The sequence below is a fragment of the Clavelina lepadiformis genome, chromosome 1 (assembly GCF_947623445.1).
Source record: "Clavelina lepadiformis chromosome 1, kaClaLepa1.1, whole genome shotgun sequence".
Lineage (NCBI taxonomy): Eukaryota > Metazoa > Chordata > Ascidiacea > Aplousobranchia > Clavelinidae > Clavelina > Clavelina lepadiformis.
The window spans coordinates 5,690,082-5,703,141 of NC_135240.1; the positions used below are offsets into that span (position 1 = coordinate 5,690,082).

General features: G+C 40.3%; 1 protein-coding gene and 1 non-coding gene across 4 annotated transcripts in view; both read right to left on the minus strand.

Moving 5' to 3' along the window:
• The window catches only part of LOC143473090 (uncharacterized), a 38,102-nt gene that overhangs the window by 14,535 nt on the left and 10,507 nt on the right, over window positions 1-13,060 (minus strand). For 2 of the 3 annotated variants that reach the window (XM_076970048.1, XM_076970044.1), the window contains exons 2-3: window positions 9,923-10,223; window positions 9,765-9,852 (exon numbers count right to left, since the gene is read on the minus strand). In XM_076970048.1, coding sequence (XP_076826163.1) covers window positions 9,765-9,852; window positions 9,923-10,223 — 389 coding nt within the window. Of the gene's footprint in view, window positions 1-9,764; window positions 9,853-9,922; window positions 10,224-10,545; window positions 11,027-13,060 lie in introns of those variants that run through there. The other variant, XM_076970045.1, reaches the window with a different exon arrangement.
• Trnat-ugu (transfer RNA threonine (anticodon UGU)) lies at window positions 6,871-6,943 on the minus strand. The gene has a single exon. It is a non-coding gene; the product is annotated as a tRNA-Thr (tRNA).

Here is a 13,060-nt window from a genome sequence, read left to right on the forward strand (position 1 = left end):
AATTTCGAAGCAAAAACTGTCATCGAGTCACTCATCATCATAACTTCACTCTGCCGTGAATCTACCACCAAGCAGCCAAATATTCTTAATAAGCATTCTTTCATAACAATTAGCTGCTTACTCACGTTTGAACCGCGAAGGCTAACTGGTGTGGGAAAAGTTAATTCGTTCCCCTCAGACGACTATGTGGAGTAAAACGCACTTAACATGGGACGACAGCCAGCAATTGATGGAAATGCAAATATCATTTGTGATATTCGTACAAAAGAACAAACCTGTTTACCCACGACAGGCACAATAAGCGAGATGATTCGATTAATAGCGAGACCTTAACAATCGTTCGTTCGACCCAACCGACAAAGCCACAAAGTTAGAGATTGCATGAAGATTTTTCGCGTGAAATGGTCTGTAAATTCATGACTCGTTAGAGTAGATAAATAAACTAACGAATGCGTCAAACGTATCGAATGACTTCCAATAACTATACCTACAAGTTTTACGCACCTACACCTTACTTACGTTTATCGGTGCTTTCAGCACCTGTTTTACTGCGACTAGAAAAGCTTGAAACGTGCTAAGCACCGATACATGAAACGCACAATTGAGTTTTAAGCTGAGGTCACACACCACGAAAGTTATTTCGACTTTACTTAAAATGTCGCTGCAATATGCTACGACCCAACCTGAATAAAAGAGCTAAATGATCTCCGAAACGCAGCACGTTGTCGTCTCTGCGAAATGACGTCACAATCGTTACCAGTTACGCTTCAGTGCACAACAACAGCAATCTAGAACTAAAATATCGTTGATAAAATACGTATCCACGTTTTGTTCAAGGTATCGGCTAAAACAGCTCCGGGTAATTCGGCTGAAGAAGTTACTACGAGAACGGCTGCTATCCTGTTATTAACTCAGATTCCGCCACGATTAAAGGTAAAAATAAAACATTTTAAATCGGTGATTTGACCTGCTGATTCCTGCTATTTCAACAGGTTTCTGCTGAAGTACTAACCGCCACAACAACACTACCATTCCATCGATGCTTATTCATGAAGTGCGCTACCTGTGTTACAAGATCATTACGCAACTAAAAACGTTTTTAGAAGAGATTCTTTCCCCGGGTAGTCATATGCATAGTTCCAAAATCCCCCAATTCAATACCGTTTGCATAATGATAAGAAACTTTTCAAAAAGAAACCAGGCAAAGGCAACATAGACCAACGAAATCCGGTCTGGACCGGCTCACTTGCACACCTTCCGAAATCATCGAACTAACAAAGAGAAATTCCCCCTAGACCAAATAGTCCAAATACCGTGCGTTGTTTGCCAGGTTCAAAGGCAGAAGGTTCGCAACAGAAGCAATAAATTTTCTCTTTCAAAGACTAACGAAGAAAATTGAATTTCGAGTCGTTGCCACCGATCACAAATCCCCACTGTAGCTGACTCGTGTTCCTGTGTCTCGCCTTGTCCGAGCCAATAAACGCCTGTTTGATTTCGGAATTCCATCGGGCCATACACGGCAAACAATCCGCCACATCAATAATGACACCCAATACCCGTCGTGTTCACATTTCATATAACAACGGCAAACAGAGTGAAACAATGTGTGGACCCGCCCTCGCACGAGAAGAAGTCTTGAAATGCGGAACTGCTATTGTCAACGAAAGCAACAATGAACCTTACGAAGCCCTCATGTATAAGGCTATAGATCAATTAACATATACAGAACTATATCACGTGACGACTTTAAAAATAAAAATACTAAAAAACATGACGTTGCGATTTCACCAAATACAACCAAGATTTTCGCTGTAACGTATTTCAGAAAGAAAGTGCCTTGCGGTCTTGGTCAGGCTGTCTGGTTCGTATTATTTTATAACAAAAGAGAGATAAGCGAAAGAAGCGAATAATATTCTAAAGATTATGACACTGTGACGTTAACATCAACAGGAAGTTCCGAGCACACATCTTTGAATGCGAGCCTGAAGTTCATCCGGCGCGCACAGAACTTACAACCCATGAATTTGTTTTACCGAAGACCAAGAAATAGCAATGTCATTCTTGTCATAGTTATGATATACCGCGACGTGTCTAAGAAAACACATGATATTGAGGTTTAATTATTGATACGGAGAAAGGTGACACAACTTGAGTAATGAGAAAAGCACCGAGCGCTTTCGAAAGAAAGACAACATCGCATCGGGCGGAAATTAAAAATTCCAAGCAATGCTTTGACCTTGGTACTGCTTTATCCTCTACGTGACGTACCACTTGCTACCTAACAAAATATAAAAAACATTTGACAATTGAACCCAGAAACATCTTGCTCTGCTCTTCGCCTCAGTCATAAGGTCCTTGGTAATGGCTAGGCGCTGATTGGGTAATAACCGGGTACAAAACGGAAACGGAAGAACTTGATTGGTAGTTTGGCCGGGGCTGAAACCGCGGTGACTTACAATTACCAAGGAAAAAACTGACAAGTACAGACAGTCTGTCCACGTTGTGTTGCTGAAAAGAGTCATTAAAATAGGTCAAGTTGAAAACGACAAAGGATTCGGCGAGAAAAAGGAAATTTAAAATGACTCACAGTCTCTGAACATCTTTTAATTACAAAGCCCGAAAAGTGATTATGAAGACCACATAAACGCGCTTGTCATTCAAATATAATTTTACAAGGAAACCCTTGAAACCACCTTTTCTTTTCATTGTCTGTCAACCACGAACAATTAATTGCCAGTTATGGTGGAATGATAATGGGCGTTATTTTCGGCAACAAGCTTTTTGCTGGGGAAATATAAAATCAAGTTGATCACTCAAAATTCGATATACGCCAGCCTGTCAGTTAACTCATATTTTCATTTTAATGAGATAGCGGTTAGTACCGACAATTGATATTTTTTTCGCCTGCACGTCCGATATTATACCATTGACGACAAACGGTGAATTTTCGACGGAATAATTTGATGAGAAAGTTGTTGAGTTTGGAACCACGACACATTGATAAATCACATGGTATAACTAGTTGTCCAAATTTGGAACTCGTACAGAAATTTGAAACTTTTAACACAACTGCTTCAGATACCACGAAGAAACACAATAACAAGGTTTTATAGAAATAACCTTATCTTTACACCAATGGTTCTGAGTATAAAATCAGTCAAACAGTTCTTAGACAGGTGCAAGTGCGGTTATTAACACGTTCTCGGAATGCATAAATCAAGCAGCGGCGTGAGTTTCAGAGAAACGCAAGGTCATCATACGTTTGTTAACTTGAAACATTACATTGCGTTCGCTGCACATCGACAATTATCTGATGAAATTGGTGCTGGCAGAAACAAATAACAAAACCTTGAGTCAGACAAGCAAAGGAATAAAATTCAGGTAAATAGAAACGGTGTCAAAGTCAAACTGCTTGAACTGTGCCTGGTGCGATCAAAAAATCTTGCCACAAGCAATAATGTGTGGTTGACTTCCTTGACACTTGTCATAACACCTATCAACTCCTGTTATTGTATTTTAATGAGCAATTTTCAGGTGTTAGTATGCGCAACAAGCTTATCAAATATTTCTCAAATTCGTTAAAATGAGCAAATAGCAAACAAGTATGATTAAGAAAGAAATCAAACTGCTATTTGCTCTAACAACTCCAGCCACCCTGACTCGTATAGCTTTCCAACAATTTTCTATAAATCTTTAACGACCCGGTCAACCAAACAACAACATACACCGCTATAATTGCCTAGCCTGGCTAACATAAACCTGTTTGAGCGGTCTCATGCGTAAACGTGCTAAGCTAGCAGAGCTCACAAGTAGAAAACCAATCCAAAAACGTAGCTGCTAATCATCAGCTGCAAGACCACGTATTGCTGGATGTTTACGACGGTTCCACAAGTCAAGGCTCACGTAGAGAAAACGGGAGAAGATTTACAGCCCTCCCGAAAAAAGCTTCGTATCGAGTTTGCGCGTTATTAAGTCGTTTAGATAAAAGTTTAAGGTGTTTGCATTTCCTAGGATTGGCAATCAAAGCATAAACGACCATGTCGAAACGGGTACAGTGACCTACATTTATTAAAACCTATTTAACCGAAGCATTGCTATCATTTGACACTTATTTGCTAGTTGCTCAGATGTAGATTACTGTCTGCAGCCCACATAGAAAAACTGCTTTTATCAAAAACACAACCCGAAAAAATCTATTGCGTGACCGCCTGACAACAGAAAAAGGCTCCGAGGGGTCAACAGTTTACTACTTAAGCTTCAACAAACCTCGCGTTGGACCACACAAACTCGCCACCTGTCACGTCCTGTTATTCTCACCAGTTACACCCGGTCAGCTAACGACCTGCTGATTGACTTGCATGCCTGTAACGTGCTCCTACGCACACACCGGCACAAGACGCTAAACCTGTCAATGGTAACATATTTCTGCAGTTTCAACGTCGGTTCAGTTCGGCATTATACAAATATGCAAGCGGACAATTTAAAAACATTACTTTCCCGCTCAAACTTCAACTCGCGTCATAGCAAGCATTATTTCGTAAGGTTTAAGTCAAGCTGTCCAAGCAAGAGTTGCAAAGGTCGAATAAATGTTAGATTTACGGGGCGTTTAATGAATTTGCTCAGCTAAATGGCCTCTAACGTCGTTGTCAGTCCCAGTAAGTTTACTCAAGTCTCTGACTGGACTAGCTGCTTTATGAGACTTTGAACGTGTGTGGCGTTGGAACCCTTAATTTGTGGGACCCGCACCATAAAAGGAAAGAAGAATGGGGCATTGTGTTACCCGTCCCGAAGCGTATCATTTACCTAGTAATAAAGTCATCAGTCGGAGTTAATAAAGGCTGGAAAAGCGCCAAGACTACGTGATGTTATGCTGGGCCACTCCATGTCAAACAGTCTCTATTTGTTCGGTCAGGCCTCTTAGAGCTATATTAGATTTCCGAAGAATGGTCGTTCAAGCGTCGCAGTTACTGACAATACCCACAGGGTCATTAATCATTCTGCGGATGTCAGGCCGATAACTTGAAGCTACCTACGTAACTCGTACAAGTAGTAACGATTGTGCTCTCTATGTATGGCTACGTAGCCTACCTATCTTGCAAAACCTGAGCAAGTTTGCAAAATAAATGCTTCGTCCATACATAACAAAAACGCAGCAGTCCGGCTGAGTCCTACAGACCGGGAACAAGCACAATAGACCGATCCTTAAAATGCTCATGTCTGGCTCATTTGATTTTACTGTTTGCAAAGGTGGATTCGCCCGTTACCGCAGAAACTTCAGACGTCATCGGCCCAATTTCCATGTGGGCCCTAACAACACGTCATGATGTGCATTTTGTGCAATCCACCGCTGCATAATTGCCGCAGCGAAAAGATCGACCTCTCTCTCTTACACTCGTGGAATCGGAAACTGATGCCAGACAAAGAACATATGTGGGGCTTTCCCCAGATCGATATGCCTCGGCGATGTTTGGTTAACTGAAAATCACGTTTGACGTGATTTTGACTTAACAGTGTAAATTAGCTTTGAAAGGTAAATGCTGATCAAGCACCGTTGCTATTTATAACTTGAAATTGACGAACGTCAAAGAAAACTGATATGAACGATGTAATAATCGTAGCTTGAAAAGTGAACGATTTTATCGAACAAATTATGTCGAAGCTGACTTACGAACCTCCCATTCGGAAATCTCAAGTACAGTGAGCAATTTTAAAGTGACCGCACAAACACTTGATCAATTACGACCATCGTCCTATCGCTTGTGTAGCCGTGCAGATAAAGATGCCGCAATAATGGTGATATACAGATATGGAACCAAATACGGTTTCAATCAACCAAATGCCGGTGTAGACGGATCTTGACTCAAGGGAGGTAACAAGGTCACTCAAGGGGATTCAATTCATCGGCGATGGATAAAGATTTCAGATGACGTTTTGATCTTATGTCTTGCCTTTGTTCCGTCATCCACCGACTGACAGATTTTGATTGAAAACGAAATCAATCTTTCGCAGAAGAAATAATCACAACTCAAAGACGTTGGATTTCAATGTTAGCAGACGAAATTGATATCGAGATAGCAGTAAGATTGCCCCATTGCATAAGCATGCTGGTGCCATCTGCTAACGTAGTGGAAATGATCTTCGCTGGAATTGTTGGGGTGTTATAGAGAGACAAAACAACATGGACACGACCTTTTAAGAAAGATCGGGCAACCGAGATGACGGAAGAAACTTTAAAAAAACAAAGCGCTCAGACGCGAGGAGAGATCAGAAAAGCAACGCAGCGTACATTTTTACCCTACACAGCGTTACATGTCTGACAGGTAAATCGGTAATTACTTTACCAGTCCACGGGGAACATATACCTTTCGCTGATGATGACAATACGTCACTTTCAACCTGTTCGGTGATTTGACAATTGACAAGTTCCCACGTCAGAAGTACTGAAACATGATGTATCAGATTTCCACGTTCAAAGTTTGTTATTTCTTGACTGTTATTACACCGAGCAAGCTAACTGCAAAGCGATGAAAATTTAATAAAGATCGGCAGGGCTTCACTCCACAACGTATTTGCTCATTCATCCTATTACGGTTCAAATTGGCGAAATTCTAGCAAGCCTGTAAGGTATGCCCAAAGCCGAATAGTTTTCACGATACAAACGTAGGCTTTGTAAACAGATGCCAAATTAACTTCAAACCAGTATTTAAGACCAGACAAGCACATGTAATTTGCTTGATCGGAATCAATGTGGCCAACTTTTGCCGTCAAGCGATTGTTGTCATCTCAAGAATAATCTTCGTGGTATACGTTGCAAATCATTGCAAGCCACCAAGACAGCAACGTCCACTGCGTTTGCTTAAACAACAAAAGTGCCTCCAGTGAGAATCGAACTCACGACCCCTGGTTTACAAGACCAGTGCTCTAACCCCTGAGCTATAGAGGCGCCGCGCATCATAAAGGCCTTATGACAAACAAATTCTTCTGCAAACCAACACTTCAAAATAATCAATATATGGAAGGCCGCTTTCAGGATTTCGTACGTGTTGCAAGTTTCCGATGAATTTGTGAGATGACAAAAAAGAAACCACAACGCAGAGATAAACCTTAAAACACTGCGCAAACAGTTTAACAGAATTATCCTCACGTAAAGTGTGGCTTTGTGTGACAAATAAATGTGGAAGATTAAAAAAAACTAACCGCACATCAATGAGACAATACTTTTAACGTCTTGTGGCAATATTTCGTCAAATTTCACTGATTAATCCAAATTAGATACAGAAGTGACAGAAGCCATACACGAGAAACGACCGGCTTTTCGTTTCTCTTCGTCCATTCTTTTTTTCGTTATGGATGATTTAAATTGAAATAAATGGATATTGGTGTCGGCAGGATTTTATACTTCTACCATAGCGTGGTCACGTCTTGTACTGTCTAGAAATTTTAAAACTCCAGGAAGACATTTAAACTATTATTTTCCACCACTGCGTCTGATTTTGAAGTGTTTAAAGATGAATTATGGTGTTATCGACCGAATCTCACGACGTCAACACCGTCATGAAAGGTTTCAAAAATGAAAAGGAAATTGGTTGGGCTTTAATAAAGGAAAATTAGACGATTCAAACCCAAGCGGCTGTCAACAAGTTCTATCCACCAACGTTGAAGCGAGAAAACGAGGGACATTTCGCAAGTTCTTTTGTTCCTAAAAAAATTGGACGAGCAGATTCTTTTAGTCAGAGGCCGTTTCAAAACCGTTTACGACAATGTGTTATTGAGAGAGCGAAAAACCCAAACAAAAAATGTAATATGCGATAGACATCAAACGAGCCGTTTCGTTAAAATTAAACAATATTTCTATGGACGCCCAGACATTGATATTAAAGATCGGACCCCGATAAACTCTTAGTAAATAAGCCCCTATTCAAAGTCGAACGACATTATTATGTTTACGCAGAGGGGACAATTGAGACATTAATCCAATGTAACCCAGAAGTTGGTTCCTTTTATTAACTATGGTGACTCATTACATGAAAGTGCAACACACTTTAAGATGTCCAATTCAATGAAACCTTCACAAAAATCTCATGCTGTCTTTAAATAAATGATCTATATCTAAACTAATATTGCAAACGTTCTCACACTATAAAACTCTTTCTGTTACTTCGTGTAAGGCAACGCTAAGCCAACTCAACTCAGGCAGTATAAAATAATGGTGAAGTAGCTGTCACTGTTAACCACAACAACACGTCGCCACAACCGTGTTCGCGGGTAAGACAAGTTGCTTTATAGATACAGTAGCGCATCGTAACCAGGGTCTATTATCACGCAATCTAAAGCCGCAGAGAATTGTATAGACAAAACGCACTTGAACCATGACCCCAAGCGGAAAACTTACAAGTTTTGCCTGATGTTTGAGATGGCCGCAAGGTTGACAAGAAAGCGATGCAATCGACGTTCGCGTGCAATGTTACAAGTGGCGGTTTTGTGGAAATTGAACCACGCTACTGGGTTTAAGGTCGCGGTTTTAAGACACTTTCTCACAGATCGAAGTCAAGGAATCTTCTGCGTGAGGCAACGAAGCTTACACGGGTCGAAGAAAACTCAGATTGTACTCATACCAATGGCTTTGGACCATTTAGCTATGTGTAAATTGTCGACCTTTGAACAAATGTGCTTCACTCCTGAAAAGCAACCAACACTGTAGCAACTAGAAAATCGCAATACTCGGCAAAACTACATCGTGTTTCTACATAAAATGCTTCTTCCAACATATTATTGTATCGAATCGCACAAGAATGGATTAAAAGACACGACGGCGCCGCGTCGGTTTCAACTTTCACAACATAAGGTTCCACTCAACAATGGAAGCATCAACAAACCCGACTGTTTCGCTTCGGCGAGTTCCTTCGAAATTGACAACAACCTCGCAGAGAATCGGTTTAGTACTCGGCTCATTTCAACACATTTGGTGAAAGACATTTGGTCATGAAAGAAGCCTATATGTTAATTTTGCCTGTTAGGTAAACCTGGACGTTCTGTATAGATGTATCTTATGTGTAGTCAGCAAGGCTGAATTTAAACGCGTAAGTTACCGAAATACTTGAACAACCTTCCTATATCAAAAGACAGGTTATTCAGGATTTAAATAACCATGTTTTGAGGAAGTGAAGGAAATTCCCTTACGTTGGCGTGGTCCAGTTACCAAGTCTGAAAAACGTCCTTGACGAAGTGAATCAGATACTTAACACAACCTGAGTGATGTACAATCAAAGCACTCAAGCAAAAGTCTGTTGCAATAAAAACAACTTCAGTGTTTGAGGGCCACCTTCTGATGCTGTGATGAGATGAAGTATAATAAGACAGGTGGCAACGAGTAGTCATCGACATGTGTACAACTAACACACGAATGAAACAACAATCGGTATCGTCCTACATACCCGTGAACAACCAACAAAATTAAATGAAAACATTTTTCGTTTTAAGACTTGGGGAGTTGAACTAATCAAGTTTTTCGCATTCTTTGGCTGCAATAAAACCCCTTGAGAAGCCAATAAAAATTCCTTGGATGTTTACAATCAATTATTCTTTCATGAAAATCAATTTAAAAACATTTTACAGGTTTTCACCCCTTTCCAAAACGAACTTCGACGTTCATTTCATTTCTCTGTGAACGCTTTCCACGTATAACGTTAACTCAGAATATCAGGAAAAACCAACGGTAGTTTAAGTGCTAAGCTAGATGAGAAACACAGCAATTTAAAACAAACCTGGGAAAATTTCAAACACGTATTTATTGCTGTCGTTTGTGCGAACGGGGTGCATGACCACGTGATTTCCGGGCAGGAATATGGAAGCCTGTTGATAAATGGCCTCTGATAACTGGCATCGAAAATTTAAATACAATGAAAAACGGTGCCACACTTACGATTAATTTTCCTTCTTTTTCTTTATAATAATGAAGTTGGTCTCCTTTCAAAACAAACCATCGTTCGTTCCAAGTCTTAATCATCCCGCCCTGCTTTCTCAAATAACCGCTTTTTAACTCCCTCTGGCGGCCACCACATTTGCCTGCTCGTTGGTTGATAGGTGACGTTAGAGAGGCTTGACGAAGCGGTGGGAGCGGTTTCTGGTCAAGGGGAGAATCGAGGGTTAAGCTGCCATTGGTCTGTGTTGTTATGGGAGACGAAATGCTGGAAATAGTTTCCGAGCCCTTGCTTTGGCCATTCCTGCAAAACATTTGCAAATACAAGTTAGTCGAGTTCGACAACACGATAATAACCAATAACTGCAAACGCAGTTCACCGATCATTCAACTTTAATATGTTGTTACATGTTTATCTTTCACCTAACCACATCGTCAGTATCTATAAGAATTAGGGCAACGTGTTCTGTTGTGCAACTGTTTCCAACTTGTTAATAGTCTAGGATCTAGTGTACTTGGTTTTAATCTGTTTGCTGAATTACAGTAAAAAGTCCATCGTCATAATAATTATAATAGAAACACAAAGTTTGTTCCGCGCCCTTAGAACCGATCAAATGTCCAGGTACCTAAAGACGCCGCCTAACAAATCAACGCTCCCGGACCGCATCATGGCGTACATCGATTTCGGCCGCTGTGCTTGCGTTGGCGGAGGCGAACAAAGAGGAGCATGTTTAGGAGTCAAAGAGGATTCCGTGGAAGATTGAGATGAAGTCGAATTTGGTTTTTCGAAAAGAAAAGCTGTATCGACCGTGACAGTGGATGGCGATGAAGTCTTTGACTGTCTTCTCTTTGAGTACCTGCCCACTTTGTCGCGCACAGATTGCCGGATCATCCGCACAGGACTGGTCTTTTTTTTGCTCGACATGCTCACGTTCTTTGTCGTTCTGGTTTATTTTACGTATCTCCCCGGAAGAAAAAATATTTTTCTATCGAATTCCTTGCTATGCTTAGATGTTTGCTTTCGCACATTACAAAAGAGTTTCAATGATAGAAAATTTACACAACGAACAGTGAGAAAATCTGTGAAGAAACAACAGAGTTTCTGTTTACAACAAAAGCTACAACTGACTGGCTTTTAGTTCAATAACAATCAGGTACAAACTATCCGAAGAAAACGCTTTGTAGTTACTTGACATTTCAAAATATCTTTCAAAAATAATTAATTAATCTATTCTTGGTTAATCCAAAAGATTCGCCTACAGAAAAAGGTCCCAACATAAAAAACATTTTGCAAAAATTCTTTATCCAAACAACCACATGAAGAAAACATGAACCAAGTTGGATCAGGTTCAAAGTTCACGACCCCTGTAAAATCGACATGACGTAAAAAGTAATCGCAAAAGTAACTTAAAAGTCGTTTTCTCAGCATCGCTAAACCACAGCGGGATGGTCTTTATCACGACGCGAAAAGTTATTAATATGGGTTAGAAGGAATCTTTACAAACAAGTTAGGATACACATTAAGTGATTCACTTCCCAGCTCGGAGTAAATTCCAAAGAATGATTCACAGCTCTATATGCGTATCTATTAGCACAGGTACGCGGGATATTCCTAATATAACCATAAAAAGGCATCAGCAGACTTATGACATGATGACAATTGCTTATGACAACTCATTACTCTGCTCGATAAATGAAAACTTTACAATATCAAACTTCCTGTAAGTCTTACAACCGTTTAACCAGGCTTTAAAATTGTCCAGGCTAACAGAACGCTCTGTGTGCCGTAAAAACATCCATATGATATTCAATCAGCTTGTTACCCTATTTTCGATCAATGGCAACTTTCTGCCCCAACTGCCAATCATAATCATCAACCGGTGAAAAGCATTTGTAACTTGCTAAATAGCGTCAATAATACGTTATGCTGTCCATCATGCAGGGCTTGAAAACCAAACAATTTACCATAACAACCAGAATTTAAGTTAACTAATGGCATAAGAAACATGTTTTGGAGAAACTATGTCCGCTCACAGAACTTCCTGTATGTAAGCATGACTTCCTACCGTTCTACGTAGCACAAGCATTTTAATCAGGCTTTTTAATTGAGCGGGCTCATAACACGCTGGTAGTGCTGTAGAAACGCCTATGATATTCACTGTATTAACACTCCATACATGCACGGTGCATAGGTTACTAATCAAGGAAAATCCTGTTTACCAAACCATTAACATCGACGTCATTGGCACGAGTCATGACATAACCTAATACGTAACATTTTGCCGACGTGAGAAGGGGAGGCGATGAAACTGGCGATGCGACAAACACGACAACTTCTTTCAAGTAACAGACTCTTAGAGAAATTTAAATGAAAACAGTGCATGGTTATTTTAATGGTTTTCAGTAAACGATCAAATCAAGCTAATTTCCCAAGATGGTTACTCCTGAGCAAACACGGGCAACATAAGACATATTTCTATTCCCCGAAGATTTTAGGAAATAAAACGTGGGAAAGCCGTAAAATCACGCTAACTAAAGCTACCAGTATCTTTCTGTAATAAACTGGACGCACGAGAATTCCCTTCAGCTAAAAGTTTATAACCAATGTGTGTTGACCTGGAAATGCAACCTTCTCTGTCCAACGTAGCAACTACAGCTGCGACTGAGTGTTCTTTGGCACATACTGGCTTCTTGCTTCTGGGAATACTCACGTAAGATTGCACACTGGCACTGTGTTAGAACCTATACGAACGGTCTGTTTCCTGTAGGTTGCATTAAGTTGGGTAATGACTAATGATTATAATCCGTTGGTGCGTATACACGTCCGTGTGATCTCGCTGCACATTCGATATGGGAGGTGCAAAATATTCGAATTGCGCCATTTGAAATGAGCTTCTGGTGTTGCAATTTATCCATGCTAAAACAGTTGAAATGATTTGGAGACAATTAATCTTGTTTAATTATGACGTATATTTAAGCGCAATGGAGCATAAAGTGGGGAAATGGGGTGGTGTACCAGGCATTTGCATAGGCAGAGTAATTTCCCGAAATTCGTGGTTATCAACTTTCCATAAAAACAAAGTACAGAGATATCGAGCAGGTCGTACGGTCGTAAAGAAGCTTTCTTAGCGAATTATTTCT